At 42.1% G+C, this 18478-nt stretch overlaps 1 protein-coding gene across 1 annotated transcript; it reads left to right on the forward strand.

Annotated features, from left to right (window-relative positions):
* The first annotated feature begins 436 nt into the window (after window positions 1–436).
* On the forward strand, window positions 437–17997 carry cabp4 (calcium binding protein 4). The gene is made up of 8 exons (XM_010743851.3): window positions 437–492; window positions 843–965; window positions 1274–1403; window positions 7734–7764; window positions 8095–8238; window positions 13204–13313; window positions 14872–15019; window positions 17695–17997. Exons 1-8 carry the CDS (start codon window positions 437–439, stop codon window positions 17721–17723), a joined length of 771 nt encoding a protein of 256 aa, XP_010742153.2. The 3' UTR covers window positions 17724–17997.
* Window positions 17998–18478: the final 481 nt, after the last annotated feature.

Here is an 18478-nt window from a genome sequence, read left to right on the forward strand (position 1 = left end):
TCCCACCGCACCACTGCTTTTTAGCAATAAAAGATAAAACCCCCACTGTACACCACCTGCCCAGCTCAGAATAAACAAAGTTATCAACTTGCTTGTGAACACAGTGGAGGGTTTAGCAAAAGTAAAAAGCCAGATATTTCCCCGAGGGGTTGACGGAGAGCAAAACACAGCTAAAAGGAGAGTGAATACTGGACCGCTTGCCAGAAACATGACTGCAAATGAATGCTAATGATTCTCTGTGTCTGTGTGAATAGGAAAATCTTTGCAAACACATTTAACAACTTCACAAGGTGTTAAATTATTAATGCAGCTTTAACAATGTTGAATATTAAGTTTTATTTGTCCAAAACGTATATTTAGCCTTTCGTAAACGGACTGGTCCTTTCCCTCGGGCTCGCATCTTGATGTCCATTTATCTTTTTTTCTTCCACCCAGGATGTCTCTGAAAGGTGCGAAGGGAAGTCCAGAAAGTAGACCATCCTCTGCTGCCAGGTCAGTGGGTTTTAACTAAAAGTGCTGGAGAAAATTAATAGAGAATGGATACACTTTAATTAAAAGCTGTGTGGAAATGGGAGGTTGTGAACTTTAAGCTTGTACTTGCCAAGAATCATTCATTTTACTTTTCTCCAGAGTTTCAGTCAGTGCCGCATTCAAAAAATTCAAACAGTTGCCTCCCATCGCAGTCTGAATCCATCCTAACCTCCTCAACATGAGGGTCCATCCCTGTGACAAGCCACAAAGCTCAGCGTTGTTGATTTTTATCGTTGGTTATGAGATTTAATATTTATTCTCGAGACATTAAGTGCACTTTGAATTGATTAGGGCTTCTTTCTCTCTCCTAGCACGACTCCGCGAGGAGGAGGAGGAGGAGGAGGAGGGAGGGGCGCTCCGGTGGCTGGCAGATCGCCAGCTACGAAGAGATTCAAGAGCAAGGCCCTTCAGCTCAGCCTCTCCAAGAAATTTTGGTGATTATCATTCTCTGTTGCCAATCAATTGATTAGATTTGCGTGCACCCAATTAGCGCCATCGATTGGTACATGAGATGCAACACGGGGCTTTCAGAATTTCAAACTTCCTTCACTGACGTAAACACTGATGTCAGCTGCTTTTTCCATCACAATTATGTCAAGGGAGGATGGATGGAGTAATCACCCAAAATGCACTTGAGTATGTTTATTTAAGTAAGTTTAGAAGTGTGGGATGAGGGTAAGTGTAGTCCTGGCTTTGATGATGACAGCTCTCAACACTTGACACGCAAATGCACACTCCACAGCACAAAGACGCCCTCGGCCCAGGAGAAGGGCTCTGGTGACGAGGACGGTCAGCGGCGCGGTAAAAGGAGCAGCACCAGCTCAGCGGTGGCCGCAGCCTACATCACCTACCTTAATAAGCTCTTTGGACAGGTCAGTTCAGCAGCACATTACCACTCTCATACTCACATGCATGCTGTCACAGCCTTTGACGCACTTGTTGGTTACTAGGTTACTCCGAAAAAGGACATTTCTTCCTGTTTTATCAAAGCCATCATCAGTAGAAAGAGTCGGAGAACAGCGGCGAACAAAAAGCACGCTGCCAGCCAATTACTCACTTTCATCAATTAAGCCGATGATGTCATGGGCTTAAACTGCTTGTAAAGTCGATGCACGTCAACAGTCGATGGTCTCAGCATCACTGCTCATGTACCTGTTCCCGAGGGACAAAGAACAGCAGCGAAATGCTTCAAAATGACTCATGTTCAAGTGACAAAGCCCACCAGTGACCGGCGTAATTATGGCTCTCGTCTGTGTGGAGCAAAGGAGGGAGTCGGGTGTTATTTGGTTGAATGGATAGGTCAAAAAGACATTGGATTCTAACATGGGGGGGATGCAATCCGTTTCCCATTTCAAGGGTCAAGAGACAAGAGTCAACTGTGTTTTCTTTTTGTGACTGCAACTGTCCCAATGTCATTTTTCAATAAATATGGACATTGATGTAATTGTGATGTCGGCCAGAGGTTTCTGAAGAGGCTCTGCCGTTTCTCGGCTAATATGAAAACGGGCAAAGACACAGAGCGTCTGTGGCGAGCTGAATGACGTCTGGTTGCTTAAAAAAAGCAACCTGTGGCAGCACTTACCTGTCAGTCAAAGCAGCCACAACGTTAATCATGCATAACTTGAAGCCTTGATATAATTTTAACGGGTGAGTTCTATACAAATTCAGACTCAGTACAGTTGTCATGAACGGGGGAAATTATAGCTATAGAGACCAAAACTGTTTATTTCTGCTGTGAAGTTGGGACATTTTAACATGGGGATTAACTCATTGGCTTCACTTCAGAGCCACGGAGGGTGCTGGAACCACCTTTCAATATAAAACACTCCGGTACAATAACACACCACCTATTAAGACCTCAATAATAAACATAAATTTGTCTCCACGGGCCGTTATGGTGTTAGACAGATTGTTGGAAGCGAGTGGAAAAGAAAGGTCGATAAAGCTGAGCTTTACAGAGTCGCAGCCAAAATAAATAACATAACATTGACTTTAAACTTACACAGAATGGAGTGGATGGAAAATGGATCCATCTGTTCAGCTGTGGTAACCATCGACGTGTTTATATGGAAATATATAAACACTGGCTGTAACTGTTTGCAATGAACGATGAATTAACACCTCGTTTATAAACCATGAATTGCTGATCCGTCAGCCGAATGACTGTGCAAAGTCAATATCATTACCCATTTCTTTTTATTCAGACATGAAACCATCTGACTGTGGTGAGATGTTGCCTCATCCTGTGAAAAGAGAGAGAGAGATCCTTTCAGAGTCATTCCAATAATTCCACTTCACAGATGATATAGTGTCTGGACACTGGGCCGACTTCCACGAACACCCTGATTGGTTCAAGTTAAGCTTTGGCTCTGTTCACGCCTGATACTCTGATCCCAGATTTCTGTAGAGCTTAGAAAGAATAAGTTGGGCAACTGACAAACTGGAAATGAACCAAGAAGCGATCCAGTTCAATGGCACCTTCACAATTTCAGTTAAAAACTTTTTTTTACAGTTGATTTATAGAGAGGGAGGCACAGTATATACTGCATGTCGTGTATGTTCAGCCCTGGAAACAGAAAACGTTGCTGATTTTAAGTGTGGGAGACAGAGAGGAAGACTTTGGCTACACGGTTGTCTTTGTGTGGAGGAAATGGATGTGGATCAGATCCAGGATGTTAATAAGACTGCCTTAAAAACTCTATTCTGTCAAGGACAGAACTCTGGATTGGCAAATACCCATTAAAATAATTGGTAGGAAATGGACAGTGATTACAAGGACTTATTCTATGTTTGACGAAAATTGAAAAGTTAAAACTTCAAATGCAGAAGGTCACTATTATATAATTAGAAAACTGTCTGTGCACCAGCATTATGTCTGGAGATATCCATATATTTACTTACCTATAGTCCATTCAGACACACTGACCAATAACAAATATACAGCGAGGACTACCCCGCTTTAAAATGGAGATGAATCAAGAATATCTAAAATATAAAGAGGAGCATAAAAGTATCAACTAATGCTGCACTCTGGTCTGAATATAATTGGATATTACAAGCTAGCTGATAGCCAAACAGCTGATTAATGAGCCAGTGATTGCACGCATGAACGAAGACCTTTCATTGCTCCCCCTGATCTAACGCTACGCTCCATTACAATCCGGTCTCTGAAATTACATTTATGTAATACTAAATTGTTTTTCGCAGTTGTGTTGTGGTTAAATCACCGGCTGGGTTATGTTGAGAGGTGATGTTTTTTAAGTAAATGAGGTTTGGTTCAGGATTTTGAATCTAGAGACTGCGTTTAGGGTTTAGGTTTGGTGTTTATGGTTTAAGCAACAAAAGCATTTAGATTGTAAAAGATTGTGGGTTCCAGTTAAATTCAGTTAAAGACTAAGACCATAATCTCTCCCTAACCTTAACCAAGTGCTGCATGTGTCTAAACAGAAACCACAGAAGGTTTAATAAAGCTGTAGTCTCTGCAAGCAGATATTGTTTTTGCGAGATTGGGGTATTCTGGCAGAATACAAATGCAAGAGTAAGTCGGGAGGGAACACTTTTTTTTTTTTTAGGTACGTTAATTAACAACACTTCTTCATTATGTTAATAGAAAATGCAGCCAGCTTCACGTTTGCTTCAAAATGTTTTTGTGGTTGCAAATGAGTTGTATATAAATGTAATTTCACAGTGTTGTCTATTATGGCCAGGGAAAAAAACGTAATTACTCCAAGAAAAGTAATTGTTTCTTGGGCTTACTGCAGTACTTGGAGGTCTGTTTAGATACATTAATATCTGTGCAAAGCATTCTGCTTTACATCAAACATCAGAATGGGTGTGAAATCAAGGGCAGAAGGTTCTCAGCTGTCCAAACATACATGTGTTACATACTTAACTTTTGGCATTTGCCTTTATACATAAAATATCTTATTTTACTGGAAGATAGTGATCAAGGAGGTTCGTTAGTCAGAGGGTTTGAGGTAGCACTGTTGTTGTTATGACTGTTATTACTTTATAGGATGAAACTCATAAAAGATCCTTTTAATCATAGAAACCGTGTAGGACCCTGGTGAGACATTACTACAAAGTAGAGCCAAAGGCTTCTCCATAAGTGTCTTCATCACAGGAAATGGATTTACGGTAAAAGATAACAGAGAAACCTACGCCGAGGGGACTTGTGCGTCTACCAACGTTTTAATTATGTCTCATAGCAACAAGAGTTCGTAATAACTAATGGGACCGTTTCATTGTTTTAAAGCAATTTACTAAGATTGAAACCTATTTCACGGTGACCTTGGGCTACCGTGGACCACTGCTACACGCCTCCCTGAGTTACCACTCCACCCGCCATGACTGATCTGCCTTGTTTCACTGTGACAGTCCCCTGGTTTGAATTTACTAGTAGCCAGGTAGAGCTGTGCGTGTAGTACCCACGGGGTAGAGGACGCGCTGATTTGGTCGCTGCTCTGACAATGAGGCAGGGAGACCATCCATCCTGCAGCAGGCTTAATCCCTGCCTCAACGCACGTATTAATAACCCCCTTAGCAAGGTTCACTGTCAGTCCTCATTAGATCCAACTCAAGGAGGAGGCCGGCAGAGACAAATAGCTAAAGAAGAAACAATTGATGCATTTGTGCGAGCCACAGTGGAAGACAGATGGATGCGAAGCGAAATGGACCGTACTCATCAATGAACCATATATATATATATGTGCACATACTGTAACTGTATGTCTGTAACTGAGTGCCTTTTCTATTTGAGGACCACATTTGTGCAAAGTATCCACGTACCTCTCATTTGTGTCCATGCGTCGTGCTTACAAAGCAGTGGGCTGCTCAATGGGCCATGTGAAGGCAGACAGAATGAAATTAACTGTTAATGGGTTCGTTTTGACGGATGAATTGAGAGTCCACATGGCATGCCGTCTAATCCTTTCTGGTTGAGGAAAAAAATCCAATTAATGTGTTGACCTTGCTTGTCTAAATATGCCCTTGTAGTCTGGAGGATCCTATGCAGGCTTTTTATTTTTTATTTTATGCTGCAGCATCATAAACCACACCAGAACTTAAGAGGTTTATATAAATCACAAGTGTTTTAGGCAGAGTACACGTATAGTGAGATAACTCTTGATGCAATTGCGTCCTGGCATTGCGTCGGCGTTTCTGAGACTGTTGGCAATATTATACAGTGTATAATCATTTGAACGGCTGCCATGCGGAGCAGCTTCCAAATAAACCATGGGAGCCTCCTCCTTTTTCCTGAAGCTATTGTGCACTTCAGCAGTGTGACCTTGTATGATTTATGTATTAGCCACCCTGAGTGCCGACATGTATTAAGAGGAAAATATTGCACTTCTCTTTGCATTTCAGTTCTACCCCTGCTCCGATTTGCCTTTTTTTATCTCAGCGGTAAAAAAAAGAAAAAAAGAACAACTGAAGGTTGAAGTAAAGTAATGGAACCATAGAAACTTGAATAAAAGCAAAGGTCCTTAATAAAGAGGTGAAAGCATCTGCGCGAGCTGAGCATCAGCATTAAATAGACTCAAGGATCAAGAGGTGAAATGAATGGGCAAAGGTCTTGTGAAAGCTGACGCATTCAAATGATCTTAACATTCAATCTCCCTCCATTGATTCTCGAACAATGCGACATGTTTTGGCCACTTTATTGTCGGTTCTGTATGTAAGACCTCCAAAAAGTTTGAGTCAGAGCAGCTGGAAAAAAATGAGGTAAAAAACTTCTCTTTGAAAATACAGTGGAATAAAAGTGAAGTCTGATGTAATGGAAGCAGCTTCTGCACATGGATAGATATTGTTTCTTACCTCTACTTTATCTACTTTTTGAATCCTTTCGAGCTTCAATATCTTTTCCTCACAAGCCCACATCTGTGCACATTTGTGTTTGCAATAATGAGAGCTTTCATAAGCGCGTATGTCAGTCTTGTTTCTTTGAACTTATACATATCCTCAGGCTTGTGCCGTCTTTGTGCTATACGATATCTCCATATGTCAGGCTCAGTTGCTCTCTCCGACGATGACTGAGTTTGCATGTTTCCTGCTTCCCCCTGTGGATGTGCTGAGCTTTCTCTCTTGAGTTGCACATTGTTATGAAGCCCTAGAGTCAAGATGGTGTTGGCACAAGAGTGATTTTTTTCAGATGCATCCTGCTAAAGACACAAACTCTCACTGCTTTTCATGATATCTGTGATGGAAAGCTTCACATATGTAAATTCAAGTGGAGAACATGCTTTCAAATATGCTAATTAGAACAGGGTTTTCGAGGATTGACGCACGTGATGTGTGTTGCTGAAAACATGAGCGCATTTATGACCAACGCACCGAATGATGGATCCAGGCGAAGCTCTCAAACCTCTGAGCTCATCCTTTTTAAAACTCAAATTTCAAGTGTATTCATTGCCCGAGGGTATGCATTTAATATGATGTTGCAACTCATGACCAAATTCTAATGTGTTTTTATCAAAACTGTCTGTCTGCAACTAGTGGAATATATTAACATATTGCTATTTTAAGCCCTTAAGCCCACATAAATTTCACAATGATCCATTATTTCTAATGACTATCTATGTGGAGCTTTTTGTTCCTGGCTTCTAGCTTCGCCTCAACTTCTCTGAAAACACATAAAAAAGGGAGAGAGAGAGCGGAGAGAGATCACCCTGAGCAAATGTCAAAAACAGGGCGCAGCACACTGAATGTTTCAAACATAAGGCTATATGCAAATCACAAGTCTCGTGTCGGGTGTAGGAAAGCACATATATATACGCGATGTGTACCCCCTGTCTCGCTTCACATCTATCGCTGTTTCTTTGCGCCCGTGCAAGGTTTGTGCGACTCACTGTCACATGGTCGTGCATGGGTGTGTGTTTTTGTGCGTGCTTATCCTGTGTCTCCCTCAGGACGCTGCAGATGTAGGGTGTGTTTGTGTGTGTGGCATTGTGTGATTTTGCAAATTAGAAAGACGTGTCGCTGGGTGAAATCCCATTAGAGTTTACTGTCAGCATGCGGCAGTGTTGACATGATATGCATGTTATTCTAATTTGGTAGTCAAAAACAGATTATCACTGGGGTATTTCTCAGGAGAATTTGCTGTTTTAAAGCCACCCTGATTGTACATCTCGTTCCTCCAGTGATGCCTTGTAATTATTTCCACTGTCTTCTTATTCTTCTTCTTCTTCTTCTCTGCTCTGCAGGATAGAGAGCTGATGCCAGAGGAGATAAATGGTAAGACGCTGTAATTGTGTTGCAAACACATGATGAATTACTCGTCAATTGCATTGATATTTTCTCCTGTTAAGCCCCCTCCTCAGCCTGACATGGTGTATTTTTCCAATGACTCAGGGTGATAAAATCAATTAAAACAACATAACTCACTGTTATTGAGAGCAAGCTGTAGTTCTGTCTGCTGGAACAACTTGCAGAGAAGTTCAAACTTTGTTCAAAGTGTGACTGCACGCTGTTTGTGTGTTTGTGACTCTTGGGGAAAAAAAATAAAAATTTCACCCTACTTCACGGTTTGTCGCCGCTGCTGTAATTTGTTTGTCTGTCTGTCAGAGCTGCAGGAGGCCTTTAAGGAGTTCGACTACGACGCGGATGGCTTCATCCATTACAAAGATATCGCAGACTGCATGAGGACCATGGGCTACATGCCTACAGAGATGGAGCTCATCGAGATCATCCAGCAAATCAAGATGAGATGTGCGTATTTACCTGGTCTGGTTCTGCGTGTGCCTGGTTTTCATTTCCTCCTCGGTGGTTAAAGCATGGCCGCATGATTGATGGGTCTTTCTGAGGCGAGTAGGTGTGAATGCATGAGTAATGTGTGTGTGTGGTGTGTGTGTGGCACAAACACGTGTGCTCACACGCGTCCTCTCCTATGAGTCCGTGAGGAACTGATGTTTGTCTTTGGACTTGGGGACATTGGAGACATTTTAGCAGACTGATTAATGGCCCTCACATGGCCGGTGCAGGGGTGTACGAGTGTGAGTCTGCATGGAGACGTGTGTGTTTAGTTGAGATCTAACTTTCCTCCCTGTGCTCTTTAATGAGGATGTGTTTGTCTTTGCTGTGTTCCCTGAATGATCAAGTATAGATCTGTGTGTGTGGGGAGTGTTTAAGGTGAATCATCATTGTATTGATTTCTGCTATAAGCCTGGAGAACAAGTTCCTGTAACACCTACCCAAGGCCAGAATATCTGAACTGAACTGAAATCTGAGCGTCTGCCAAGACTTTACATAAACCTTCAATGGATACACAAGACTTAGCACCTAGAACTGTTCAGATCCTTTGTTGAAATAGCTCTGATTTTCTTAGAAATTAGGATTCATACGAAATAAATTGCACCTTTGCTCAGTTCCAATAAAACCATGTAGAGCCATACTGGTTCTGATATGACCGTAACATAGACATAAATATTGCTGTGTCACTGTTTACCAAGGAGTGCACTTCTGCTACTGTTACCCCAAGTTTTAGCATTTACCATGATCCTTTCTGTTTGGCGTAGTAACAGGTGAAAGACTGCATAGAAACATGGATTTCATATCCGTGACTTCACCCACAGGTGAAGAGCAGTTGTGAAGCTCATTGTGGTGGCTCTAGGCACATTGACAGTTATCCTGCCTCTGCCACTGACTCTGCAGCTGATCTAAAAAGAGGTGGGCAAAGAGGTGGATGATGGGTGGAGCTGAGGCGGGCTGAACGAAGTCTGGTTGCTCAAACAAGCCACCTGTAACAGCACCCACCTGTCAATCAAGGCAGCCATGCTTTTATTTATGCAGAACTTAAAGCACCAATATAATATGAACAGGTGAGTGAATAAATATATTTTAATAAATCACCCTCAGTGCAGTTTCTACTGTGAAGTTGGACATTTTAACATGGGGGCTTATGGAGACTGACTCGTTGTGTAGCCTGCTTCAAGTGGGCGTTTGAGGAACTGCAGTTTTGGGCACTTCTGCACAGATGTTGCCATTTGAAAGCCTCTGACCACACCCAGCTGCACACAGCAGAGGTGAAAGAGGCTTGAAACTTTCAACCAAAGGAGGACAGTTGAGCATTTCTGTAATCAAACGAAAATTGGACTCCGGAAAAAGAGAGAAATTCATATTATATATTTTTTGGCTCTATATTTCTAAGCAGCTTGTTACACAACACAAAATCCATAGACTTTGAACAACAACCCACATTAACTTTCCAGCAAAACTTCCCTTCATGTCTCAACTTCAAAACACAAACACAATAACTTGTTAAATGTGCAACCAGGCAAACATTCACCGGGGGCAAAAAGCGTGCCGCTAACATCAGTCTGAAGGCTCGATGGTTAATTAGCTGCAGCACATTAAACAGCATATGAACTTACCTGCAAATGTCACAGAGTCCATTTATATGCTGGGGTGGTCTTCAGTCCCACTGCTCTCTGTCCGTGACTTTGTTTAGAAACAGAGCCCATCTTCTGTCGATTAAACACAGACACCTACCCATCCAGCCCGATATTTCCCCAAGAACTCTTTTATTCCTTCCTTCCTTCCTTCCTTCCTTCCTTCCTTCCTTCCTTCCTTCTAATGATAACGACACATTGAAAAGACATTTTATTCTTGCCTGCAAAAAGTTATGACTAATGTGATTTGAGTTTTATTTTTACTGAGTTCTAATGATGTGCAGCCTTGCAGACTGTTTTTGGTTTTGTTTACTCAGTTTTCTACTGAAGAAATGGTCCTTGTGCTCTCGCTCTTTGGATAATCCAGAAGTAATTGGGATACATTTTTTTTTGTATAGAAATGCTGCTCCTGTCTTTTTTCAATGCTGTTAGCGTAAAAAAAAAAAAAAAAAACCCTCCAACCTTCATTTTATTGGTGTGGAGGCAAAAAAAAATCTCAGACACACTGCAGAAAACTCAAAATGTGGAAAGAAGACACCATTAGAGATAGAAGTAATTTATTTATTCTTCTTTCTCGTAATTGGCTGAACCGACCCCTTTTATCATGTGTGTTACATGTACAGAGTTGATAATAATAGGCTACGTGTTCCTGCTTTGAGAAATAGGTTAGATTCAGGTTTAATTTACACACACACACATGCACACACACACATACGTAACACAGGCCTAGTGTTGAGGCCCCAGGGCAATAACACTAATAATGAGCAAAAATATTGGACTTTGGGTCCACGGTGTAAATGTTTGGCCACAAAACAGTTACGTCACATTGGACACAGTGAGGCCGTGATCCTCAGGGACCGGAGTGCAGCTGGATTCTGTGCTGGCAGCTAGTTAATTAGACTCACCTGGGCTGCCAGGTGTAAATGATTTCCTGATTAGACGTTAGAAAGACAACAGAAAGGAGAGAGAGAGAAAGAGAGAGAGAGAGAGAGAGAGAGAGAGAGAGCCCTTGAATCAACATTTCATCCATCTGATGTGCACCATTGGAAAAAGAAAAAAAAAGACAGAACACAAAGCAACTATTGTTTAGCCTTAAGACACCAGATACATCACGCTGAATGACGGGAAAATGTGTATAAAGTGACACGTTTCATTATAACTTTTGATGCAACGCTGCAGCCATAAAAACGTGTCCCCGACTCGAATCGTAAGCTTTACACACCGCGGCAGCCGAACAAACAATATGTGACGCTTCAAACCGTGTGGAAAAAAACTACACCTTGAAGGCAAACTATAAGAGAACATCGGGGGATTTAGTGGTTGTTACTACATTTTATATTTTCTGCCACGTCTCACACTGTGTAATATGAATTATTCATCTGTTCAGTTGATGCCTTAATTTGACCCATAAGGTAGAATCAGCTTCAGACACTTTAATCCCTCTAGAGCTATTAATACCATGAAATTCTCTTTTTCATTATATAACTAGCATTGCATTATCAATTAAAAATAATAATAATCTTCTAAGGCTTTTGGGAGAATTTTTCTACCCTGTGATTATAGACTGACCCACTTAAGACAGAGATTCTTCACGGTGGTGTCAGGAAAGCCCCACAGACTGCTGCTCCACAAGGCCCAGTGAGCTAAATATATATATACTGTACCTTGGGGCAAGTATGAAAATTGTTCTCTAACTCAAAAATCATATGAATTCATTTCCTTTTTAAAAAATTTCAGAACCCTTCGGCTGCTAGTATGTGACAGTGTAAGCCGAGTTTGCCATAGTTTAGTTTTCATGATCCTCAACAGTCCCGAGACTCCGAGACGCTGATTAAATTTTTTCGAACCACGAAATGACCACGTGACTTTATTGAAGTAGTCTTTCACATCCACCAAGGCCCAGATAATGAAAACAGACCGGGCGCATTGGTCTACACTATCAAATAAGCCTGCCTTTTGTTCAACTAATAACATGAGCCTTCTCATTGTATCGGTTTGTTTTGATAATTACCATGGGGATAAAACAAAACAAAGCTGCTTCTGAGATGGCACCATAGCTGGATGCATTGTTAGGTTCAATGCACGGAAGACTTTATTTATAGAGCAGCTCGGTATTAGATCAGGAAAGACCAGGTGTGGTACTTCTACCTTTTCTTAAAGCAACACTGCGTAGAAATTGGCATTCAGGCAAATGCATGTGCAAACAAGACAGCAAGACGTCAAACCTCACCACCAACATCACAACCTGCTCGCCCAGCTCCAGTTCTGGCACGACACCAGATCCCCACCTGTGGTACAAACACTAATACTGCCCCAGCGTTCCGAGCTAACAGGCCTGCTAATAAACTGAGCTAACATTAACTAACAGCAGCTATAGCAGTTTACTTTACTGTCCATCTGTAAATCACAGAGTGATCGTACAGTACCTAGGGCACAAAGTTACATAGTGCGAGAACAGATGTACTGTACAGGGATCAGAGTGGGAATGACAGAGACATCATTCACCTGATTGCACATCAGTATAGCATCAAATTAAAGTTATTTATGGTAGAAAAGTTAGAACAATACTGTGACACAGTACTTGGGATGGTATTTGTACCTTGAAGGCGTTATTTTTTTTCCGATATATGGCACCTTTCTCTCCACTACGTATATTTGACAGCAATAATTACCTCATTTACAGTGTAGTTATACATTTAAACTAACTCAGACAGTAGGATATTGTTAGATATTTACCCACCTGAATGCATGTCTTGGTCTCATAAACATTATTTTTAGCTGCAGCAGGAAATAAAACAAAAATATCTCTAAAAACCAACTGACCTGACCTCTTCAGCACCAAATTGAATCCAGACAAAGTAGCCTGAGGGACACAGTGCATCATTTATCAGCTAAAGACACAGATATTTCTCTCGGGAGCTGGTGGAGACCAAAAACAGAGCTAAAAGGAATATCTCGTGTATAACTGCTGCTAACATGTTCACCATGATGATTTTTTCTGAGCTCGTTCAGCCCTAAAATGGCGAAAACAATGCAGGATTAATGCAGGTCTCAGTCTAATATCTGAATACTTCCTGCACCTAGTTACCACTGTTACTCGGTGGATGCAGTAACAGTTCTACTGTATGCGCCAGTATCCTCTGACACCTTCATGTTTAATGCATGAGTCCACATGTCAAGCACAGCCACTCCAGGGAGGAAAGGAAAGTTATTACTTAGCAGTCAACCTGTGCATATCTGTGTGTGTGTGTGTGTGCATCCATGTGTGTGTCCTGTCGTTCTGCAGGGGGTGGACATGTGGACTTTGATGATTTCTGTGAGCTAATGGGGCCGAGGATGCTGGCTGAGACGGCTCATATGGTCGGGTTGAAGGAGCTCCGCTGTGCCTTCAAACAGGTAAGAGGTCCCCAGCTAGAAACTCTATACAGAAGTCTGACTTCAAGTAAGTGAAGGGGGCATGGTATTATGACAGTACTCTGAAGCGTGCAACAGGACCTTTCCTTAGAGAGAGCCAAGAGTGCATGGCTCTGACTTGTAAACAAGTCTGAGGGAAGAAGTGGAGCTGGCTATGAATACAGACGAAGGAAAGAAAATATTCACATTGATGATGTTTTCATGAGGCCGTCCAAAGAGCCACGATTTATATTCTATATTTGTCTGACCTGTTAATTTGTGCTCATTAGACATGCCTGTTTTATTTTCAAATTTGCGGTGCCTCATTGCTCCGGTGCAAATATCTATTGAGTTGTCCTCCCTTCGACGTCAATACAGAGGCAGGTACACAAGCGCTGAATTGATTGTCCCCCGAAGCCAAGCCCTCGGCGTGACGTAGAGTCTGACCAAGCAAAACAAACGAGGTGATCATATTATTTATAAGCACAGCTGCACACACCTGGGTTCACCCATTTAACGTATTACGGCGTGATAGGTTTTTAATGGTTACTGCAAAAGAGACAACACTGATAATACGCTCTTAATGATTATAACTGACAACATATCAGAGTGTACAATATGCTACTGGGATTCATTTATCCAGATTATAAATTTCATGCATCTAGTTATTGACTTCTATGGAAAGCAAGAGGGCGTCAGCAAGGTTATTTATGGAATTAAAGTCATATATAAATCGATCCAGATGTAACGCTGTTTGGAGCTACGAGGCAGAATGTGATCTCGATCTGTTCTGGTGTTACAGAGAGCTTTTGTAACAACATTTCTATCTCCACCAATCTCTTCCTGAAGCAGCCCGGCTACTTTATAAATCAATATTTTAAAGAAGCCTGTGGGCAAGACACCAAAAGCATCATTCCCCCTCCGCATGAATGGTATTAAAAGTGTGTCTCATCATAGATCAGACGAGGTTTTTAACTGTGCAGCCTCTGTTTTTTCGCAATTGTATCTGGACTTTCTTCATCACTCGTGCGTCATCGCCGAGTGCTGAGTAATGCCGTCGAGGGTCGGGAATACATTTGTGGAGAATAATGAATTAGCTCTCAAGTCTACTACTTCTGAACAGAACCTGCTGCGACTTAAGAGCATCTCGCCTATTGTCTGAACAAATGAGAATACATTTTCAACTCTTAGCCACTTCAAAAGTCTTCAGTACGAACCCCTCATGAGTCAGCACTGGCCCCAACTGCAAACTCAAGCTGTTTTCAGACGTCCAGGGAAATCATGCAGCCAAATTACATACTGTGATTTCTATGTTTAAATAATTTATTGCAAGGCATGATCTCCGGACCTCCTTCATATGTGATAACTCTACTCATTATATCATGCTGTATTCAATCCCTCCCCCCTCATTAGCCCTGAAACACTTAATGTCATCCTTACCTTCTCTGTTCCTTGTCACGTCTTATCCTCCTCATCTGTGATCTGTTTATCTGTCTCTGCTCGCTCACTACATGTTCGTGCCCCCGCCTCCTTGATCTCGACTAATCATTACACGTCGAAGTTTGATTGCGACGGCGATGGAAAGATCACGATGGATGAGCTGAAGGAGGGCATGAAGACCCTCCTCGGGGAGAAGCTTAAGAAGGGAGAGCTGGAGGAGATCCTCGCCGACATTGACCTCAACAAAGACGGCAACATTGACTTCGATGGTAAGCGGTTTGGGACTTGAGGGAGGATGACTTCAGGCAAGGTGTGAGAGGGCATAAAAACAGTTAATAAAAAAGTATGATGATATGATTAAACACTGGGACAGGAGCGTGGGTGGTGACGGTAGCATTTCCCAACCACTTATAGAGCCTACGTCTGCAGTAACTAGAGGGTTATGTGGAAATAACTATTAATTCCCAACTAAATTCAACCAAAAAGGATTAAATGTGTTTAAAAATCAACATATTTGAGTTAAGGAGGGAAATAAAGTGCTAATTGCATTTGAAATAACCAGCAAGCAGCACATCTTGAGTCAGTTGCACTGTTTGAATCCACAAGCGAGCAGAGAAGTCGAAACAGTTCATTGAAAGTAATGGATAAATAATTAATGTAATGGAGTAGTTGAATAAGTTAGTGAGAAATATGGATAAACAGGTGAAATACAGACGTGTAACAAATTAATGAAAACAACTAAATAAATGAGTGGAGAACATAATGAGCGCAGGTGCTTCCACACAGGTGCACTCCATGATACAATTAAGCAATTAACCATCCAATCATGCTCTGTGGCGTGCAGAAAAATGCGGAGCAGGGCCGGTTTATTCGGATTCTGTATCAAGATGACAAAAGGAAAACATCTGAGCGAGATCGAAACAGGGTTCATTTTTGGGGCACTGCTCAACCGGTTCGTGTTTCAGTAGGAACGGCGACTAAAGTGACATCTGACGTCAATAAACAGGGTCAGACATCGTGGTTGACAGCACACATTTGACGGCCGCGATGCTGGTGCATTAGAGCGACATGTAAGGAAAAACAGAAGAGTAATTCTTCCGGTGACGGAGAATGTCAATGCACGACGTGATCAGACTGTCAGCAAGAACAGCCTGTCAACAAACACATGGTGAGGGATGTTATAGTAGTGTTGCAGTGCATACAACAGAGATAAATGCACATTTAAGAGCTCAGTGGGGAAAGAAACATTGGCACTGGTCCAGAGAGATGTGGAAAATTGTCTTTAAGCATGTGGATCCTGGAGAGATCTCTTCCATGTCCTCATCCATAGAGCACGAGGGGTCATTAAATGGTTTTCTAAGTATGAAAATGATGTGAATCACATGCACATCTTAACCTGCGTTCTCCACCAGCATCGAATGAGGGAATACCCTTTGGAAGAACGGTGATCATCCCTCTAGTGGAGTTCAGAGACCTGTAGAGTCAAAGCCAAAGCTGTTCGGGCACCAAGTGGTTGGTATGACCTTTGCCACCCTTCTAAAATTCTAGTTAATAGCAGCTGGTGCCACACGGTGACATCCAGTTCATCATTCATTCATGAGAACACATTCGGAACATGACAGATGTGCATCGGTGATCCGGGGTTATTCAAGCACATCAGACATCGAAGGGTGGGGACTGTTGATGTACAGGAGGGAAGAACGAACCAGAAAGGACAAAGCAGGAGGGGTCAGCGAATCCAGCTGAGGGTTGAGGATGAAGGGGACAAGGAGAAAACGGGTAAGAAATGAGGCGGGAAAAGGTGAGATGGAAAAGGAAGGATGGTTAAGTCAAGGTGGGTTGTCTGCAAGGGCCAATCCAATCTAATCAGTAGTGCATTAAGCCAATCAATACACACGCCTGGACACCTGTCACATGTTACATAAAGAACACACACCATTGGACAGCTCAAGGACTTTGCAGAAATGTCATTACGGCGTGAAGCAAATAAACAATACACATGTGCAGGCATGTTGCTGCCGTTATAGGCTGCAGCACCCAAAGGGCCCAGAGGTGTGATCCAGTTTGTCTTGCCTCGGCAATCCAATCAATTACAATTATTGGGAACATATGAATAGGCGTGTCAGTCTCGGAGGGGATCAATAAGCAGGTGCTCCTCATTATCATCAATTAGCCCCGAGGGCAGCGTTTCAGTGTATCTGTCCAAGGTAGCCACGCAAGCAGAAAACAAGCATCTGTGGCAGCAGCGAGGAGATCGTTGTGAATATCCAGGTGACAGGCGGGTCAAAGTCAACCCGGTGAGCTGCTGTTCAGCTCGGTTTTTATAGAAAATGGTTAGAGGAGTACCTCAAGAGATAATGTTAGTGGGTTAATCTGGAATTAGGCTTCAGTAGTCAGTCAAATCGATAGAACAATCAGACGTCTTTGACAGCAAAAGCAGGGAGTCAATGGGACATGACTGATGGATGGATTCGGTGAAACCTGCCTCAAGCTATCTGGTGGTAGGTTTCATTGACAAGACCTGTTAATAACGTAATGGATCCAACCATCTGAAACAAGTGGTAGTTGAGCTGATTTTCCAATTACAAGAAAAGATTGACAGAACCTGGAAAGTGTCAGTCAGCGTGTCAGGGTTGTTATTCTATTTAAATCTAGGACTGGAGTTCATGCATGTCTAGAAAACTTTCTGCCCTATTTAAATTTTGCTCCTGTATCATTTCCACTTTTTTGACATATCACCTCAACGCCGCTTCAATTTTTCATTAACTTGCCGATAATGGAAACATTTTGTCATTACATCACACCATGAGCCTGTGCTAGTTCCCAGTGCAATTTCACGTGGGCTGATAATGATGTGGCTGCATCTCACGCTGCCCTTTAATGACATTAGAGTGTCATAAGTCCTCATCGGTGGATCTGCTGCCGTCTCTGTCTCCCTCTGCAGAGTTCGTTATGATGATTTCTGCACGGTGACCTCTGATGGAAGAGGATGGAGCACACAACGCTGGATCCAGGAGCTGCGTAGAGACTCAGGAACACTTTCCATTGCTGCTTTTTCTGTGTATATTTGTAATGTGAGATTGTAAAAAGGTAACAGGATCAAAGATACGTATTTATATTTTCATAATGAAAGTTAAGTGCAGAGGGTAAAGGGTGAGTTATGAAACACTGAACTGTATAATGCTGCATCGTCGCCCCCTTGTGGTTAATAAGTATACCGAGTCTTCTCCAAAGATTCATGTTGTTTATTCACTGATTTCTCAGTAGTTTACAAACTGGGGTCCTGGGGCAAACATGGGTCCTTAAGTGAGTTATAGGCGGTCCCCAACATGTGGAGGAAAATAATATTTAGATGCTAAAGAAACATGTACAGTAATTCATAGTGATTCTAGTTTGATCTTCGATCAACAATGAAGATTTTTGTTATCTTTAAACTTAAAAATATTTTAAATTGGAGGGGATTCCTTCAAATCCTGTAAAGTTGGGGAGGTATGTGGTCTAATGTGCGCCTCTTGTGGAGGTCCTTATCCTGAAAAAGTCTTCATACATGATTAAATAAGGTTCACTGTAGTGTATCTAAACTTATCTTGCACATAAATGGGTTAAAGTCCCTTTTTTTCCAGTCTCACTTGTGAACACACTATTCTCTGGAACAGTTTTTGTTATTTGACATTAGAGGTTTGTGTGTTTATTTCTCAATGCCCTGCTGACTGCCAAGCAGTATTCAG

The sequence above is a fragment of the Larimichthys crocea genome, chromosome X, assembly GCF_000972845.2.
Source record: "Larimichthys crocea isolate SSNF chromosome X, L_crocea_2.0, whole genome shotgun sequence".
NCBI lineage: Eukaryota > Metazoa > Chordata > Actinopteri > Sciaenidae > Larimichthys > Larimichthys crocea.